General features: G+C 50.4%; 5 protein-coding genes across 5 annotated transcripts; 3 read left to right on the top strand and 2 right to left on the bottom strand.

Annotated features, from left to right (window-relative positions):
- Positions 1-428: 428 nt before the first annotated feature.
- Positions 429-3937, bottom strand: BDR25DRAFT_289187 (uncharacterized protein). Its single transcript, XM_033688435.1, has 4 exons — positions 3557-3937; positions 2668-3369; positions 1555-2617; positions 429-1501 (listed from the first exon to the last, which is right to left on the bottom strand). Exons 1-4 carry the CDS (start codon positions 3743-3745, stop codon positions 741-743), a joined length of 2715 nt encoding a protein of 904 aa, XP_033545866.1. The 5' UTR covers positions 3746-3937; the 3' UTR covers positions 429-740.
- Positions 3938-4377: 440 nt separating this feature from the next.
- BDR25DRAFT_50583 (CGI-121-domain-containing protein) lies at positions 4378-6269 on the top strand. Its single transcript, XM_033698674.1, has 2 exons — positions 4378-4656; positions 5592-6269. The coding sequence occupies exons 1-2, from the start codon at positions 4504-4506 to the stop codon at positions 6057-6059; spliced, it is 621 nt and encodes a 206-aa protein (XP_033545865.1). The 5' UTR covers positions 4378-4503; the 3' UTR covers positions 6060-6269.
- Positions 6270-6552: 283 nt separating this feature from the next.
- Positions 6553-7764, bottom strand: BDR25DRAFT_304586 (cytochrome c oxidase subunit VB). Its single transcript, XM_033690248.1, has 6 exons — positions 7641-7764; positions 7495-7584; positions 7233-7391; positions 7049-7149; positions 6878-6989; positions 6553-6816 (listed from the first exon to the last, which is right to left on the bottom strand). The coding sequence occupies exons 1-6, from the start codon at positions 7729-7731 to the stop codon at positions 6752-6754; spliced, it is 618 nt and encodes a 205-aa protein (XP_033545864.1). The 5' UTR covers positions 7732-7764; the 3' UTR covers positions 6553-6751.
- Positions 7765-8284: 520 nt separating this feature from the next.
- On the top strand, positions 8285-9303 carry BDR25DRAFT_50515 (Isochorismatase hydrolase). Its single transcript, XM_033698672.1, has 2 exons — positions 8285-8499; positions 8552-9303. Exons 1-2 carry the CDS (start codon positions 8443-8445, stop codon positions 9179-9181), a joined length of 687 nt encoding a protein of 228 aa, XP_033545863.1. The 5' UTR covers positions 8285-8442; the 3' UTR covers positions 9182-9303.
- Positions 9304-9634: 331 nt separating this feature from the next.
- Positions 9635-12099, top strand: BDR25DRAFT_50523 (oxysterol binding protein). Its single transcript, XM_033698673.1, has 8 exons — positions 9635-9843; positions 9935-10018; positions 10110-10215; positions 10276-10386; positions 10444-10704; positions 10751-11000; positions 11087-11400; positions 11457-12099. Exons 1-8 carry the CDS (start codon positions 9804-9806, stop codon positions 11890-11892), a joined length of 1602 nt encoding a protein of 533 aa, XP_033545862.1. The 5' UTR covers positions 9635-9803; the 3' UTR covers positions 11893-12099.
- The last annotated feature ends 1313 nt before the right edge of the window (positions 12100-13412 follow it).

The following is a 13412-nucleotide window of genomic DNA, read 5'->3' as shown; positions in this document are numbered from 1 at the left end:
ATAGGAAGGCGGTGCTTGCTATCGCGGAGCAAAGCTCCCCTGATGTTCCTGCCAAGATGTCCGGGTGCTTCCCAGTAAGCCTGCCTATTCTAGTCTAGAACGCCTAGCCTTAATTTAAGTGCATGAGGCTGATCCAACACCTTCTGATGGATAGATTGACATGACCACCTGGCTCGTATCCAGTGCCTAAAACTATGGGGGAAAAGCAAAGGTGTCGTGGCGATATTTGCTGGAAAGGCAAGGGCGTGTGGTTGTTGCTCAATTGCTTCATATTAAGCCCTATGACAAGGACAAGATAGAGAAATCATAAAAACTCGATGCTGTCCCACGTGCACAGTGTGCAACCTTCAAACCAGGTGTTGGAAGCACAAGTACCTCCTCAGGTTTTGACACGTGCACCTCAAGAGCACACAGGTTGAACTTTTCATCATCTTCCGGTACAGGACAGGTGTCATCTCGCTAACCACGGCAGGAAAGAAAGAGCTTCCGAGCTCGTCCTACCTGCGTCTAATCCCATTCCCACCGTTCCAAGGTCTGCTCCAAACATAGTATCGTACATAGATAGAGACACTAGGGAAAAAGGAATTGAGCCTCATTGATATCCCATATTACCTTAGTTCGCTTGCGACGCCGAATTCCCAAGAACCCAGATCCACATCCAACGCTATCCAAAAACCGTACCAAATCCTCCCACACCCGTTAAATTCATATCAAACAGGCCTAGCATCTACAAAGAGTGCTTATTGCTGGCCTACGTGTCCATTAGAGCCCGGTCCCATTCCAAAAACGATTCCCGGCCACTGGAAATTAGAAGGCCCTAGACCATGCACTGCCGATCCATCACCGGTTCCAGGTCCATCTTGTCCTGGACCCTGGGCGCTGCCCTCGCGACCGCCCAGAGCCATCAAGGTGTTTGCTGTATTTAGGTATTCCCCAGATGGTCCAAGCTGGTGCATGAACGTTCGAGTCCATTGTCGCCAATCATTAGGGCTACCTTGATTGGCTGGGTAAGGTGGTTGCTGACCATTATTAGCAACCTGAGCGTTGGCGTTCGCATAGATGAAGTTGTCATTTGGGCGTTGTGATGGTGCACCTGATGCTGCCGCTGCCAATGCCGCTGCATGAGACGGTGTCATGCCTGGGTCATCCCCGCTACTGTAAGGTTGCTGGCTGAAAGCAGCAGTTGACTGTTGGTAAGGCGGGACAGAGACTGTGGTTGCACTGCTGTAGGAAAACGAAGCCCCGGGAGGCACCGTGGCGTAGGGGCCTGATGATACTGAAAGCCCAGGATCTGTTGAACCACTGGCGGCACCAGAATATTGTTCATGAAAGTTGTTTCCGTTGCCATACACAGAGGTCGGGGGTGATGTTTCTTGCGGGCCCTGAAGATCAACTCGTGCAAGTGACTCTGTTGCAGTCCGCTTGACAATGCTATCATTGATACCGTTCAGCAATTGGTCGACGATTTTGTGTATCGCTTTCTTCAGTTTGTCACCGGACCCTGTACACTAATTAGCTCTACTGTATAAGGAAGCATAGTTGGGGTAGGGATACCTAGAAGAGCGCCAGCTTCGCCCATGATTTCTATCCACAAAGCCATATCGCCCTTCAGCTTTGTCATCTCCACTAACTTCATTCGGTCTTTGCGCTGGATGTAGATGAATAAAGTCGTAAAGATCGCTGCAATATAAACGACCGAGTTAATCCATGGAATGTCCATACTCCTCATCTTACGCATCTCATTACAGTTGTAGAGCATCTTCTGAGAGGCTGCAAGGCACTTATCGAGGTTGGCGTTAATGAATTCGGGGTCGGTAGAGCGGCACACCGCAGGGTGGTGGAGAAGAAGCTGGAACTCATTATCCCAGGTATCAAGATAAAGAGCAAATATGTAGTTTTCTTGAGCAGCCCGAGCCGGATCCATAAGCTCAGGGGGGCATTCTTCTCTCCATTGACGGATACCATTCTCAAGCCGGCGAACAGTATCTTCGTAACCCCGGCTTGATGACCGGACTGAATATACGGTGCGATAAAGCTCTGAAGACCAAACAGTATACTTCACAGTCTGTATCCCGACATGAAACGAGCACTTCCGGAACGGGACCAGACTGGTATCTTCGCCAGGCAAACAATCGTTGAGTGGCTCGGGGAATTCCACATCGACATCTTCCATATTGATCGGCATTGGTCGACCTAGTTTCCCGCTCAAATTTGTCGTAAGAGCATGCATTGTCCAGAAAACGCGCTTTCTCATCTCGATTTCGTGCTTGCTTAATTTGGCTGTCTCAGCCCACGCCTTCGTCGATCGATGAAGACCAAGTTCTACCGCAAGCAAGAAAGTTGTCGAGCACATAATCCAGGCTGCTCCAGGTTTCGGAAAGTTGCGAAGATGCACGGTGATCATACCTAAGGCCTGTAGGTCCTTGAGGCCATGTCCATGTAACAGCTCATTGAAAAAGCTCAGTGAATATCGATAGTGCTTGTGCGACTCTTCCATGAGCGATTCTTCATGGTTACGGACTGATATTTGATACTTAAGAGTTGCTAGCATCATGTGTACACACACTATCTCAGCTGCAGATGGGGTGAAATTCGCTTCGTTCCCTATCTTCCATATCTAGACTGAGTTAGGGATTGTGGTCTCGACAATGTTAAAGGAAAACCTACAAGGTGCATGAATTCGGGTTTATCAAGAAGCATGGTATAGGGATTCAAAGATCGAAGATACCAGCCCGCGTACTCACTCAACTGCTGGTATTCCGGAAAGGCGACGGGTTCTACTTGCGGCTCGTCGTTCAAAGCCACCTTTAGGAAGTGGTTGTAGGACATGACCGACTTGTCATATTCTTCCTCATTCTGCACGAAGTCCGTGATGTCAATTTCAGTGCCGAACACAGAGAGGGAGGTGCCTTTAATATGGCTCAGGAGTGAGTCTGCCGATGACACTCCGAGGTAATTGTCGCCAATTGAGCCTGGCTTGAATTGTGGCAATGGCCGGTACTCGGTACCCTCCAGTACATTTGGCCCTGATACGTAGCCGGGTAGGGGAGACGTGCTCGTCCTACGCTGTGATGCATCCACCCACCCCTGGCCACCGTCGCTAGAAAGACCCGAAGCCGGCCACTGTATACTGGATGGGGGAAACCCGTTGTATGCAGGCACAGTCCGGGGTTCGACGCCCAGTTCTTTCAACTGCGCTTGCAGCTCAGCGACCTGGGCACGCAGATAGCCGTTCTCAGCCTCCATGGCTTCGACTTGGCCTCGTGTCGTCGCTCGCCCTGTGATACGATCGGTCGTCTTGCAGAGCGTTCGGTTCTGAGCGCACGGCGAACATCCTTCTGGGCGTCCATCGCATCGTATCTTCCGCACCTGTCACAAAGTCAGCCGCGAGCGCGTCGTTGGGAAAGTGCCACCCCCCCCAAAGGGTGTGTCAACATCTCCAGGGCTGGCACGACCTCGCCTCGAGTAGGCCAGTAACTCAGAAATCTGAATGCGACACCAGACTGAGGCTGATCGCGGGCCGAGTCGCTGTCGTGATGCTTCAGGGGCGTCGTACCTTGCAGCGGTCGCAAGCCTGACCCGTACGCGTCGAGTTGGCTAACTTCTTCTTGACCGAGCCGGAGAAGTCATTGTTCGGTGCGCGTGGCTGCTGGTTCAATAATGGACTCGATGCAATGCCGTGCTCGATCTTGGGGATCTTGCTGGCCTGCACGATGTCGCCTTCGGAGGCCCTCTTGGGTCCCATCTTGGTTGACGTAGAGAGAAGGAAATCGCCGTGGAAGAAGCCGATGACTTCTGCGAATACCCGGTCGGTGGAGCCAGAGACTGGGGCTGGCCCTAAGAAGGGTACATGGCAGCAGTCGGGCAAAGGAGCAGCTTCAGCGGGTGTCGCAAGGAAATATGAAGGAAACAGCTTTTCACTGCGAACGGACAGATACTTGGTGAACAGAGCTGGTTGCTGTGCATTACACAACCCTGACCCTTGTTACTGGCGGCTGCAGGAAACAGAAAGTCACGGGATTTACTTCTCAGCTCTAGGCTGGCGACTGCACCTGCAATAATTATTGTTTCCAACCACCGCGCCTCGAAATCGTATCCTTCAATTGTGTCACCGCGCATTTCCTTTTGGCGCTTGGTGCAGGTGCACTGAAGAATACTGCATCCTCCACACCGGCAATTGTCTTGTCCTTCATTCGCCATCGCAGTCTGGTGGCCACTGCGGCTCCAGGCACTGCCTCAGCCTTCCCCATCCCAAAGCGGCCATCTGGATGATCACATACTTCACCACGACTTCACCTTTATCTGTATCCTGCATTGGCTTCTCAAATGCAAGAGCCGCAATACCGTTCAGCTAGCCCAAGTTAACAACATACCAAGCCAAACCGTTGCAACAAGCGAGACACGGCACTCTTCCGTCCAAAAAGTCATCTGTGGCGTCCGGCTGCAATTTCACCTTCGTCTGGCTGAGCGTCGATTGGAAACAAGTCTCACATTTACCTCGCCATGGCTGCTGTACAGACTTTTTACCTACCACATTATCCCACGTACCCGATCCACGTCTGCATGTTCAAGGACGTGTCGAACGCCGCACACCTGCGGAGCCAGCTCCTTGAGGCAAACCCGGAGTTTGACTTTGCATTTCTGGATGCTACGATGGTACGATACCAAATATCTCTTTCTGTACTCCTTTTTTTACAGCCACAGCCTTATCTCTCTCCTTCAGCCTCGTTGTTCTTTCAGCGTTATTGGTTTCTCAAGCTATCCATGCTACGCCTTCCCCTTCGCCGGCACTCAATTCCGATATCGTCTCTTTGCATTCCTGTCCGCTCTATTCGATAAGCCACCTATCAGCAAAACCTCTCTTATTCCGTGCATTGCCAATAAGTGTCTCCTAAAGCTGGTTGTCGCTTCAGAGTACACTGTCCTTGCCATACCATCCACATGGTGGCAGCACACAACTGCCACCTTTGTACCGCTACTTCTGAATAGATTGGAAGACATCTCAAGGCGAGGCTTTCGAAGCTGGTACATCACCTGAGCCCAGCGTGGTGAGCTTAATTTCGAAATTCAACAATATCTCATTCGTTATCTATGCAACCTCCAGCGCAAAGATTGCAGATCGCTTCCAGGGTTCCATATCGACTCACCGATCAGCCTCGTGCTAAACTGTGGACTATTACTCAGAGCGCCACTTGTAGATCCGTCAGGGCTTCCCACCCGAAGACAATTCACATGCGGATTAGGGCCCTTTGGAAAAAGGACGTGGTCTACTCAAGAAGCAAGAATGTCCATTAAGGAGCATTCTTTTGCCCTTGAAGTCTCACAAATCCTCAACGCTGTGCTCGAGTGGTGAATCGAAGCCTCGCTACGCTCGGAACCGTATCTTGACCAGCCTCGATATAAGTGCTACTGGACTTGGTCCACGTTTCATGTGGCAGAATCACTATCTACCTTGCTCAAGTTCTCTCTCTGGTCTATTTCATATCACTGTATCCCAGTTGTTCCGAACTCCTTTCTTGCTTTCCACTGCGCTGTCTCTCTCCCTCCACCCCTACGACCAGTGTCCCTGCCGTCTAACTCAACCCGCACAGATCCTCTCCCCCAATCACCTTCTATCTGCCTCTTTCCTCGCCCTCCACGCTCACTTAACCTCCCGGTCTAAAACCCGCACTCCTCACTCCGAACTCGTCTTCCGCCTTCACCCTAACAACAACATTGGTGAGTCCTACCGAAAGTTCGGTCTCAGCGACTCCACTACCCACATCGTCGCCGTAAAACTTAGTCTCTCACCGTCTGTAACCGCGGAAGCTGTAAGTAGGCACCTAAGCCAGCATATTGAGGGCACGAGTGTTGAGATAGGGGAGGGCGGAGAGGGAATGGGGATGTGGGCAGACAGAGAAAAGATCTCGAAGATTTACAAATTGGACGTTACGACGGATCGGAGCGGGAAGAAAGGTAGGAAGGAGAAAGTTGTGAATGGGGATGTGGGAAGAGAGGGGGATGAGGTTAAGGAGATGGAGATGGTGATTTTGGGGATCATGACTACGAAAGGATCATAGTCGTAACCACATAGCTTCCCCTGCCCCACTCGTCTATAGCGCTCGACCTCGCCCCGAGACGGACATTGGGAATAACCTTTCGGAATTTCGGGTGCGCTGTACTCAGTTCTATTAGCCATGTGATATTGGCTAGCGCAACGGTAGCAATGAGCTGGGCGGCCATTAATGGACGGCGATCTTACAACTGACGCCGATTCAAAATGCAGGATCTAGATCCAATTCAGTGGAACGTGCGGAATCCCGACATAGCAGTCCGTCAGTCGCTAGCGTGGCATATTTAGAGTGCGACCTAGCGGAATATAATGCACTTCAGCACCACCACATCCATGCGTTGTAACGAGAACATGAGACCAATGGCCAAAAAGTAGATAAGGATATGACCAAGAATTCAAGCACGTTCTTCGAAAGGCAAGCATACCATGAAACGATTGGACACTGGTACTGCACGTTTATCCGCGAAGAGCCAGATCGCATACGGGGTAGGCGCGATAGATAGGAAAAACAAGTTCTTTCGTTCTAAACACGAGACAAAGGAACCACTCCATTTCATTTCCCGGCAGACTGACTATGCTACAAGCTTGCGCTCCTCCAAGCAGATCCGAGAGGATCTCTGCTCAAATCTGTATAGATACATGTCCGACCCTCTAAAATTTCCAAGGTTGTTCAAACGTATAAGCACTAGATTTTGTAGCTTATGCGTACTTGTACTCGTCCTTGATGAAATCACCCATGTTCTTTGGTCGTTGGTGGGGATTCTCTGCTTGTGCATTAGCTCTGTGCGAGCACGGGCCACATCATATATGTTGAATGGAACATACCGTGGTGATGACCGTGATCATGAGCGTGGGGGTCTTCCTGAGGGCCGATGTAGTGCATCTTGTAGACGGAACCGCACTCCATGCAACGGCCGATGGGGTCCTCTCGAGATATCTAATTTCGGTTTTGTCAATGTCGATACCGGGGAGATGCATGGTATAGGGTTTTCTCACCGTGACCCAGAGAACGTTGTGCGAATCCGCGGGACAGCCTGTGCATCCGACGTACTGCTCCTCGCCGGCGGAGTTGATGACGATGGGATCCTCTAATGTGCCTAGCATTTCCGTCAGCTATCATACCACTATATCCCAAAGCAATTTTCCGCCTCTCCAACTACAGCGGTGGACAGCAACATACCAGTACGGTCCGCCGGCAGAGGCCTCATGTCGAAGACATCAACACCCTGCATCTTTCCCAAAATTTCGAGACGCTCCAAGCCGGTGGCTTGTTCGAGGTCGGTGGGAACGGTTCCAGGTTTTGCACCGGGGGGGAGGAGGTCTTCTTGGGTCTTGATGTCTGCGAACAGCATATCATCAGCAATTGTCCTCAAGTCGACACACGGATATCCGGGTTCCCAGTTCGGTAGTCCGGGGAATGTAATTGTGGGAGCCAAACGCACCATCAAGCTTCTTAAACCCCTTCGCTACATCGAATGCTGAGCTCGAATCTGCCGACGACGTGGAAGTCGCCTCGTTACCCACATCCTTGCCTACAATTGCGTCAGACTCTGCCTCGTACGATAGCTCGGGGGAGTGAGGGACTTACGGCGCACAATAGAGCTGGCGAAGGTGCGTCTGGCGATGATGCGGGGCGCGGCTCGCCTTGCGGCAGCCATGGCCGAGCGCTGGAGAAACATGGCGGAAGCAATTGGGATGGAGCGGAGAGTGGGTGGGTGGTGGAGCTGCAAAGTCGAAGGTGGGAGTTCCTGGATTGACGAGGTTGTCGGATGCATGGCATGATCGGACGAAGTCTTGGCGCATGTGATTGGCTAAGTACGCTTCAGTTTTCGATGACTAAGAAGAACAGTGACGGAATGTCCACCCCACCGGCGCATTAAATAACATCTTGAAGGTTGCATTTCGAAGTAGCAGGAATATCTTTGTCCAGGCTCAGAGAAAGTGTAAAGCTACTCCACATTCTGAGATTCTTCTCGCCTTTGATGCCACCACGACTCAGCCCGCTTCATTCCGATGCCTCAGCCTTGTTACGAAATGCAGGAAGGCCAATCCTCGCCCGATAAGAGAGCAATAGAATTTATCTTGTACGGTCAGCAATATTACCGTTGACATTTTCGTGTGAGGTGGGTGCTCCGTAGAATTATTTCCATCCGGTGGAAACTTCCTCATAACCGGGCCCGCTTGAAAGAGGCACGAGAGCTTGAGCCACACTGTGGCGTAAAATCTTCCGCTCATCATCGATGCCTTGTCCAGCCTTCATAGCTCCACAAACTAGTCAGCGCAAACACGGACGCCATCAGGCTACAACCGCCTATGTAAATGCTCTCACACTCTCACCACAGACTGACACAGCTCTACTACGCTAAAAATCCGACTTCTTCGCACCTACTATGACTTTCAAGCCAGCGCTTGTCGTCGTCGACGTCCAAGAGGACTTCTGCCCTCCTGTAAGTGTCGCGTGCGCATTCTCCAAAGCCTTCACTTACAGTATTTCTGCAGAATGGATCGCTTGCGGTGCAAGGCGGACGAGATATTGTCCCAACTGTGAACGAGCTCCTTTCACTCCCTTTTCCGGTCAAGATCGCGACCAAAGACTTCCACCCTCAAGACCACATATCGTTCGCGTCGAATCACCCGCCCCCGAACAACAAACCGTTCGAGTCGATGATCACTATTACAAATCCACTCAATCTAGAGGAAACCCAGGAAACGCGGCTCTGGCCCGACCACTGCGTCCAAGGGACAAAAGGCTCGGAGCTGCTCCCGGAGCTCGATATCGGCAAGTTCCAACATATTGTGGAGAAGGGCCAAGATAGGCGCGTGGAAATGTACTCTGCGTTTGCAGACCCGTTTACGAACCCAAACATCTCCCGCAGCAATCTTGCGCAGATCCTTCGTGACGCTAGTGTTACAGATGTATACATAGCGGGCCTAGCGGCGGATTATTGCGTCAAGTTCACAGCTCTTGATGCGCGAAAGGAAGGCTTCAATACTTGGGTGGTGGGTGAGGCAACGAAGCCGGTGGACGCTTCAGCTCTGGAAGACGTGTACAAGGAGTACAGCAAGGTTGGAGTGACATTAATCGGTAAGGAAGACGAGGCGATCCAGAAGGTCAAGGCATACTCGTGAGCGCAGAGCACATTGAAAAAGCTTCTATGTTTTGGGTTTAAGGCAGATACCCGATGGGAAGTGCTGGCTGTACCCTGCTCAGCCTTTACTACTCATCACCTATAGATACTGTATTGAGCTTGCAATGGCTTCTGGAAGTGTGACAGCTCCTCTGCCACGTTATCAAAGAAGAAATGAAATGATGAGCATCGCCGAGAACACGTATCGAGCTGTGGGGTAGCGAATCCTTCGTCGACCTCGGAGAATGTTGCGGAAGTTGCGGAAGTTGCGACTCTCCTCGGTTCACCGTCAAAGTCCTCACTATGTGTTGGTGACATCTCACCTGTCAGCCTCGCCATTGTGCAATACGAAAATTGGTCAAATAGCCGCTTCAAACGGACCAGTTTCGCGGGGCTTTCCCCCGATTGTGGCTTGCGCGCCCTGCCAATTTTTTTCACCCCCCGCGCCGCCGCCTTCCGTCATCGCTGGCTGTGCAGCACCAGCACCACCTTGCTGTCACGGCTCGTCCTTCGTTTGCTGCCTATGAGCTGGCTACTAGAGTGGCATCCCCACTACCTTGCTGAATATTCGCAAACTCTTTGTCTACGATACCCGTATTTTACGACATTCCAACAGCCCCACCATGGTTCTAGGGCACGGGCACAGGCGGCATTCGTTAACCAGTGCGTCATCACACTTCTTTTTCCCTGTCTGGTCCCTCAAATTACTGTTTTCGCAGGTACCGATGCTGATTTGAATGCGTTTTCTCTCCAGGCAATCGATCCTCAACCGACGAAACGAGAAGCGATGAAGTCACCAAGGAGGACGAGACGGTGGTGGACTCAGAGCAGGGCAACAGTACGTCTCCTGCTCCGCGCTGTTAAACATGTCGGGGGAGGGGCATAAATTTCTGATCAAATGGCTGGCTAACATGAATATCTCTGGACAGTGCTCATGCATATCATTTCACAATTGCGACCTGGTGCCGACCTCAGCCGAGTAACCCTCCCTACCTTCATATTGGAACCGCGGTCGATGCTGGAGAGGATAACAAAGTGCGTTTAACTGAATCCGAAGGGTCCGGGGGTGCAACGAATACTGATGACTAAGGACAGTTTCATGGCGCATCCCGAGACTCTTCTGCCCATGACTACGATAGACGATCCCGTGCAGCGGTTCGTGTCGGTGGTGAAGTTCTACTTGAGTGGCTGGCATATCAAACCACCGTACGTGATCCCGGGCGTTCCAGGGGCTTCCGGGAGCGAAGACTGATCCGAAGACAGGGGTGTCAAGAAACCACTGAATCCTATACTCGGAGAAATCTTTACGTGCTATTGGGAGTACCCGGATCATACACGAGGCTACTACATTTCCGAACAAACTTCCCATCACCCACCGAAGTCGAGCTACTTTTTCATGGCACCCGACCACCACATCCGGATAGACGGGACACTGAAACCGAGAAGCAAGTTTCTTGGCAACTCGGCAGCTAGTATGATGGAGGGCATAGCAGTCATGCGGTTCTTAAATACAGGGGAGCGATTGTACGTCGATCGACTGTAGGGGAGGCAAGTGCTAATAAGACGCCAGTTTCATCACACAACCGAACATGTACGCACGAGGCATCCTATTTGGCAAGATGAAGTATGAGCTCGGTGACCATAGCTTCGTTCGGTGTCCCGAGTCAGGGCTGGCCGCAGATCTCGAGTTTAAAACTAAAGGCTACTTTGGCGGGACTTACAACGCTATTGGTGGATTCATCAAAGAAACGAAGACGGACAAGAACTTGTATGAACTATCAGGATTATGGAACGAGGAAATGTGGATAAAGGACTTAGTAGTATGCATGCTCCATTCCCTCTCTCACCTTCGCATATACGCTTTCAGTAATAAAAGTATCAAACGCGACACTGACGCGAGATATAGACTGGCAAGAAGGAGTTGCTCTTCGATGCCACTCACGCCAAAGAAACTCCACCCAAGGCTCGGCCATTACAGGAGCAAGATGAACGAGAATCGCAGAAACTTTGGTACAACGTGACACAAGCCATCAAGCGGAAGGACCAGGATGTAGCAACGGACGAGAAGTCTCGAATTGAAGATATGCAAAGAGAAGAGGCTGCAAAGAGAATGGATGATGGTGTAGACTGGCATCCGCGGTTATTCCGACGAGTTCATGGAGGCCATGGAGGCCCTGAAGAAGGCGAAGAAGATTTGGATTGGATCATTAATGCAAAGATGTTAGTAAACCCCGCACTTCCTCTCCCACATATATATATTAATTTGAGACAACTAGTGATGGCAAAACACCTGGAGACCAAACAAAGCAAATCCTTCAAATCACTGCAATCCTCCCAGGCCAAGACCCTCACCGAAGATTCTCCATTCCTTCACGGAAAAGCAGCCTGGAACACGTCCCAACACGCCGATCTTATGAGGTGCAACGCGAGCCACAGCCACCACCGCATCCACAACCAGGGCAGCCGACGATAGGAGACCTCATAGATCTAAGCGACCCAGTGCCACGACCCAAAGAAGAACCACAACCTAAACCACAACCTAAACCAAAACCTGAGATAAACTCGTTGGAACGAAAGGGACCAGAAGACTTCCTCCCACCAAAAATATTGCATAGCCAAAATCAACCAGATAGTGCCAAGCCGAAGGACTTCCTAAAGCGAATGGACTCGGAGACTCATGAAGAAGATGAGTTCCATGATGCTTACGCATAATGTGTGCTCTAGGCTGGCAGGCTTTGGGTGAATGATTACTTGCATTGTGGTTATCTGTAGTATGTGTGATTGCAGGAGTCTTTCAACCTGCGTCGTGCTGTAGAAAGTTCTTCGGGCTGTTATTTTGGACTTCGAATATACCATTTTGGGCACGTGACTTTTTTTACTTCGGTGTCTGTCTGTTTTAGGGGCAAAATTCGTATGGAAGGGGCGGATGGGTGGATGTGTGCGGGTTACCTCTTGTAATGAAGGAATGCATAGGGGGGTTTGGGATGAGGATGTGAGTGAGTGATAATCAGAAGTGTGAGATGAAGACTGAGCTGTCTTTTGGTAGGGTGCTTGGAGGGGAATGGATGTTTACAATGAGCATAGTCTGCCAATTTGCAGCACTTTGTTAGGGTGGAGGCTGTCGAGTCAACGGGATAGGCCAGAGTAGCGATTATTATGTCGTCTGTGGTACGTCGACCGTTTCCTTGCCTCTTTGTCTATTAAAATCGACTCGAGCAGAAGCTCATTGCTGCACATTTCTTCGCATAGCGTATCAACCCGAAAAAAAGTAGAGCGCATATTTTTCGGATTCATGTCATCGCTATCGATTCCGATGGTACTCCGAACGCCTGAACGAATGAATTCATGCCTACGCCAAGAGTAGAAGGGTATCCCAGGGCAAACATGTGACCATAAGAAGTCTGCCCAGCCAAAGTGTGCAGGATGTGATTTGATGTTTCGTTTAGTCCCTCTTCTGCACCAACCCTCCATGAGCTTTAGGATAGATCAAGGATTGCTCTTTCAACCCCATTGTCCTTCAAAATGACTTTCTAGTATTCTCATAGACCCTCTCTCCCATTCTATGGCTAATTCCACAACTTTTGGACTTGTATTTCAACGAGAGCGTTGTCAGTATCAAAAAGATTATTCTTGTCAAATTTACAAGCAGTTCAGATTCCTAGCATTAGCGTTAGCCTTTTGGGCGGGAAAAGAACAAACTCTGACTTGGCTATGAATAGCAGAGAAGAGATGCACTGAATTGAAGCAGGATGTAGAAGATCCGCCATCCTAGCAGAAGATGAAACCTAGTCAAGGATTATTCATTTCCAAAATCAGGACTCCTATCTCTTCCATCTCCGACACCGCATACGGTAACCTTCAGGCTTAACCTCTCCTGACAGGTTCCTTGGGTTCGAAAACTTAAGAGAAATGATAAGGATTGATGGTGCTCTTGCCTTAAGATATTCACGATACAAATTAATGGCTACGACCTCTAGAGTCTGGGCATTTCATGCCTCTCAATCACTTCTATGCTTCCTGTATGAGAACGGGGACCAAGCGGCCGATAGAATTTGCAGAACAGATTCATGTCGAAGTTCCAGGTGGGAAATTAATCGCGTTGTTCAAACACGAATGTTAGAGATTCCTTCCTCTGACTTTTCTCGATTCAACTCGTGGCCTCGTATCTATCGCGCCCTGGACAGTATTATGGTCTTCACGGCTTCACGACTTCACAACCCAACACTTTCCAC

Source organism: Lindgomyces ingoldianus (assembly GCF_010093535.1).
Source record: "Lindgomyces ingoldianus strain ATCC 200398 unplaced genomic scaffold BDR25scaffold_22, whole genome shotgun sequence".
Classification (NCBI taxonomy): Eukaryota; Fungi; Ascomycota; class Dothideomycetes; order Pleosporales; family Lindgomycetaceae; genus Lindgomyces; species Lindgomyces ingoldianus.
The sequence above is the reverse complement of the archived record's forward strand: the minus strand, read 5'-3'. Positions and strand labels throughout refer to the sequence as shown.

Excerpts from the sequence above, each read along its gene's own strand:
- BDR25DRAFT_50583 (XM_033698674.1), top strand. The coding sequence starts at position 4,504 with ATGGCTGCTGTACAGACTTTTTACCTACCACATTATCCCACGTACCCG. Across the intron at positions 4,657-5,591 it reads CATTTCTGGATGCTACGATG|ATCCTCTCCCCCAATCACCT; the intron begins GTACGATACCAA and ends CAACCCGCACAG.
- BDR25DRAFT_50515 (XM_033698672.1), top strand. The coding sequence starts at position 8,443 with ATGACTTTCAAGCCAGCGCTTGTCGTCGTCGACGTCCAAGAGGACTTC. Across the intron at positions 8,500-8,551 it reads AAGAGGACTTCTGCCCTCCT|AATGGATCGCTTGCGGTGCA; the intron begins GTAAGTGTCGCG and ends GTATTTCTGCAG.
- BDR25DRAFT_304586 (XM_033690248.1), bottom strand. The coding sequence starts at position 7,731 with ATGTTTCTCCAGCGCTCGGCCATGGCTGCCGCAAGGCGAGCCGCGCCC. Across the intron at positions 6,990-7,048 it reads ACAACGTTCTCTGGGTCACG|ATATCTCGAGAGGACCCCAT; the intron begins GTGAGAAAACCC and ends AACCGAAATTAG. Across the intron at positions 6,817-6,877 it reads TGATCACGGTCATCACCACG|AGAATCCCCACCAACGACCA; the intron begins GTATGTTCCATT and ends ATGCACAAGCAG.
- BDR25DRAFT_289187 (XM_033688435.1), bottom strand. The coding sequence starts at position 3,745 with ATGGGACCCAAGAGGGCCTCCGAAGGCGACATCGTGCAGGCCAGCAAG. Across the intron at positions 2,618-2,667 it reads AACCCGAATTCATGCACCTT|ATATGGAAGATAGGGAACGA; the intron begins GTAGGTTTTCCT and ends AACTCAGTCTAG. Across the intron at positions 1,502-1,554 it reads CGAAGCTGGCGCTCTTCTAG|GGTCCGGTGACAAACTGAAG; the intron begins GTATCCCTACCC and ends ATTAGTGTACAG.
- BDR25DRAFT_50523 (XM_033698673.1), top strand. The coding sequence starts at position 9,804 with ATGGTTCTAGGGCACGGGCACAGGCGGCATTCGTTAACCA. Across the intron at positions 10,387-10,443 it reads GGCTGGCATATCAAACCACC|GGGTGTCAAGAAACCACTGA; the intron begins GTACGTGATCCC and ends ATCCGAAGACAG. Across the intron at positions 11,001-11,086 it reads TGTGGATAAAGGACTTAGTA|ACTGGCAAGAAGGAGTTGCT; the intron begins GTATGCATGCTC and ends CGCGAGATATAG.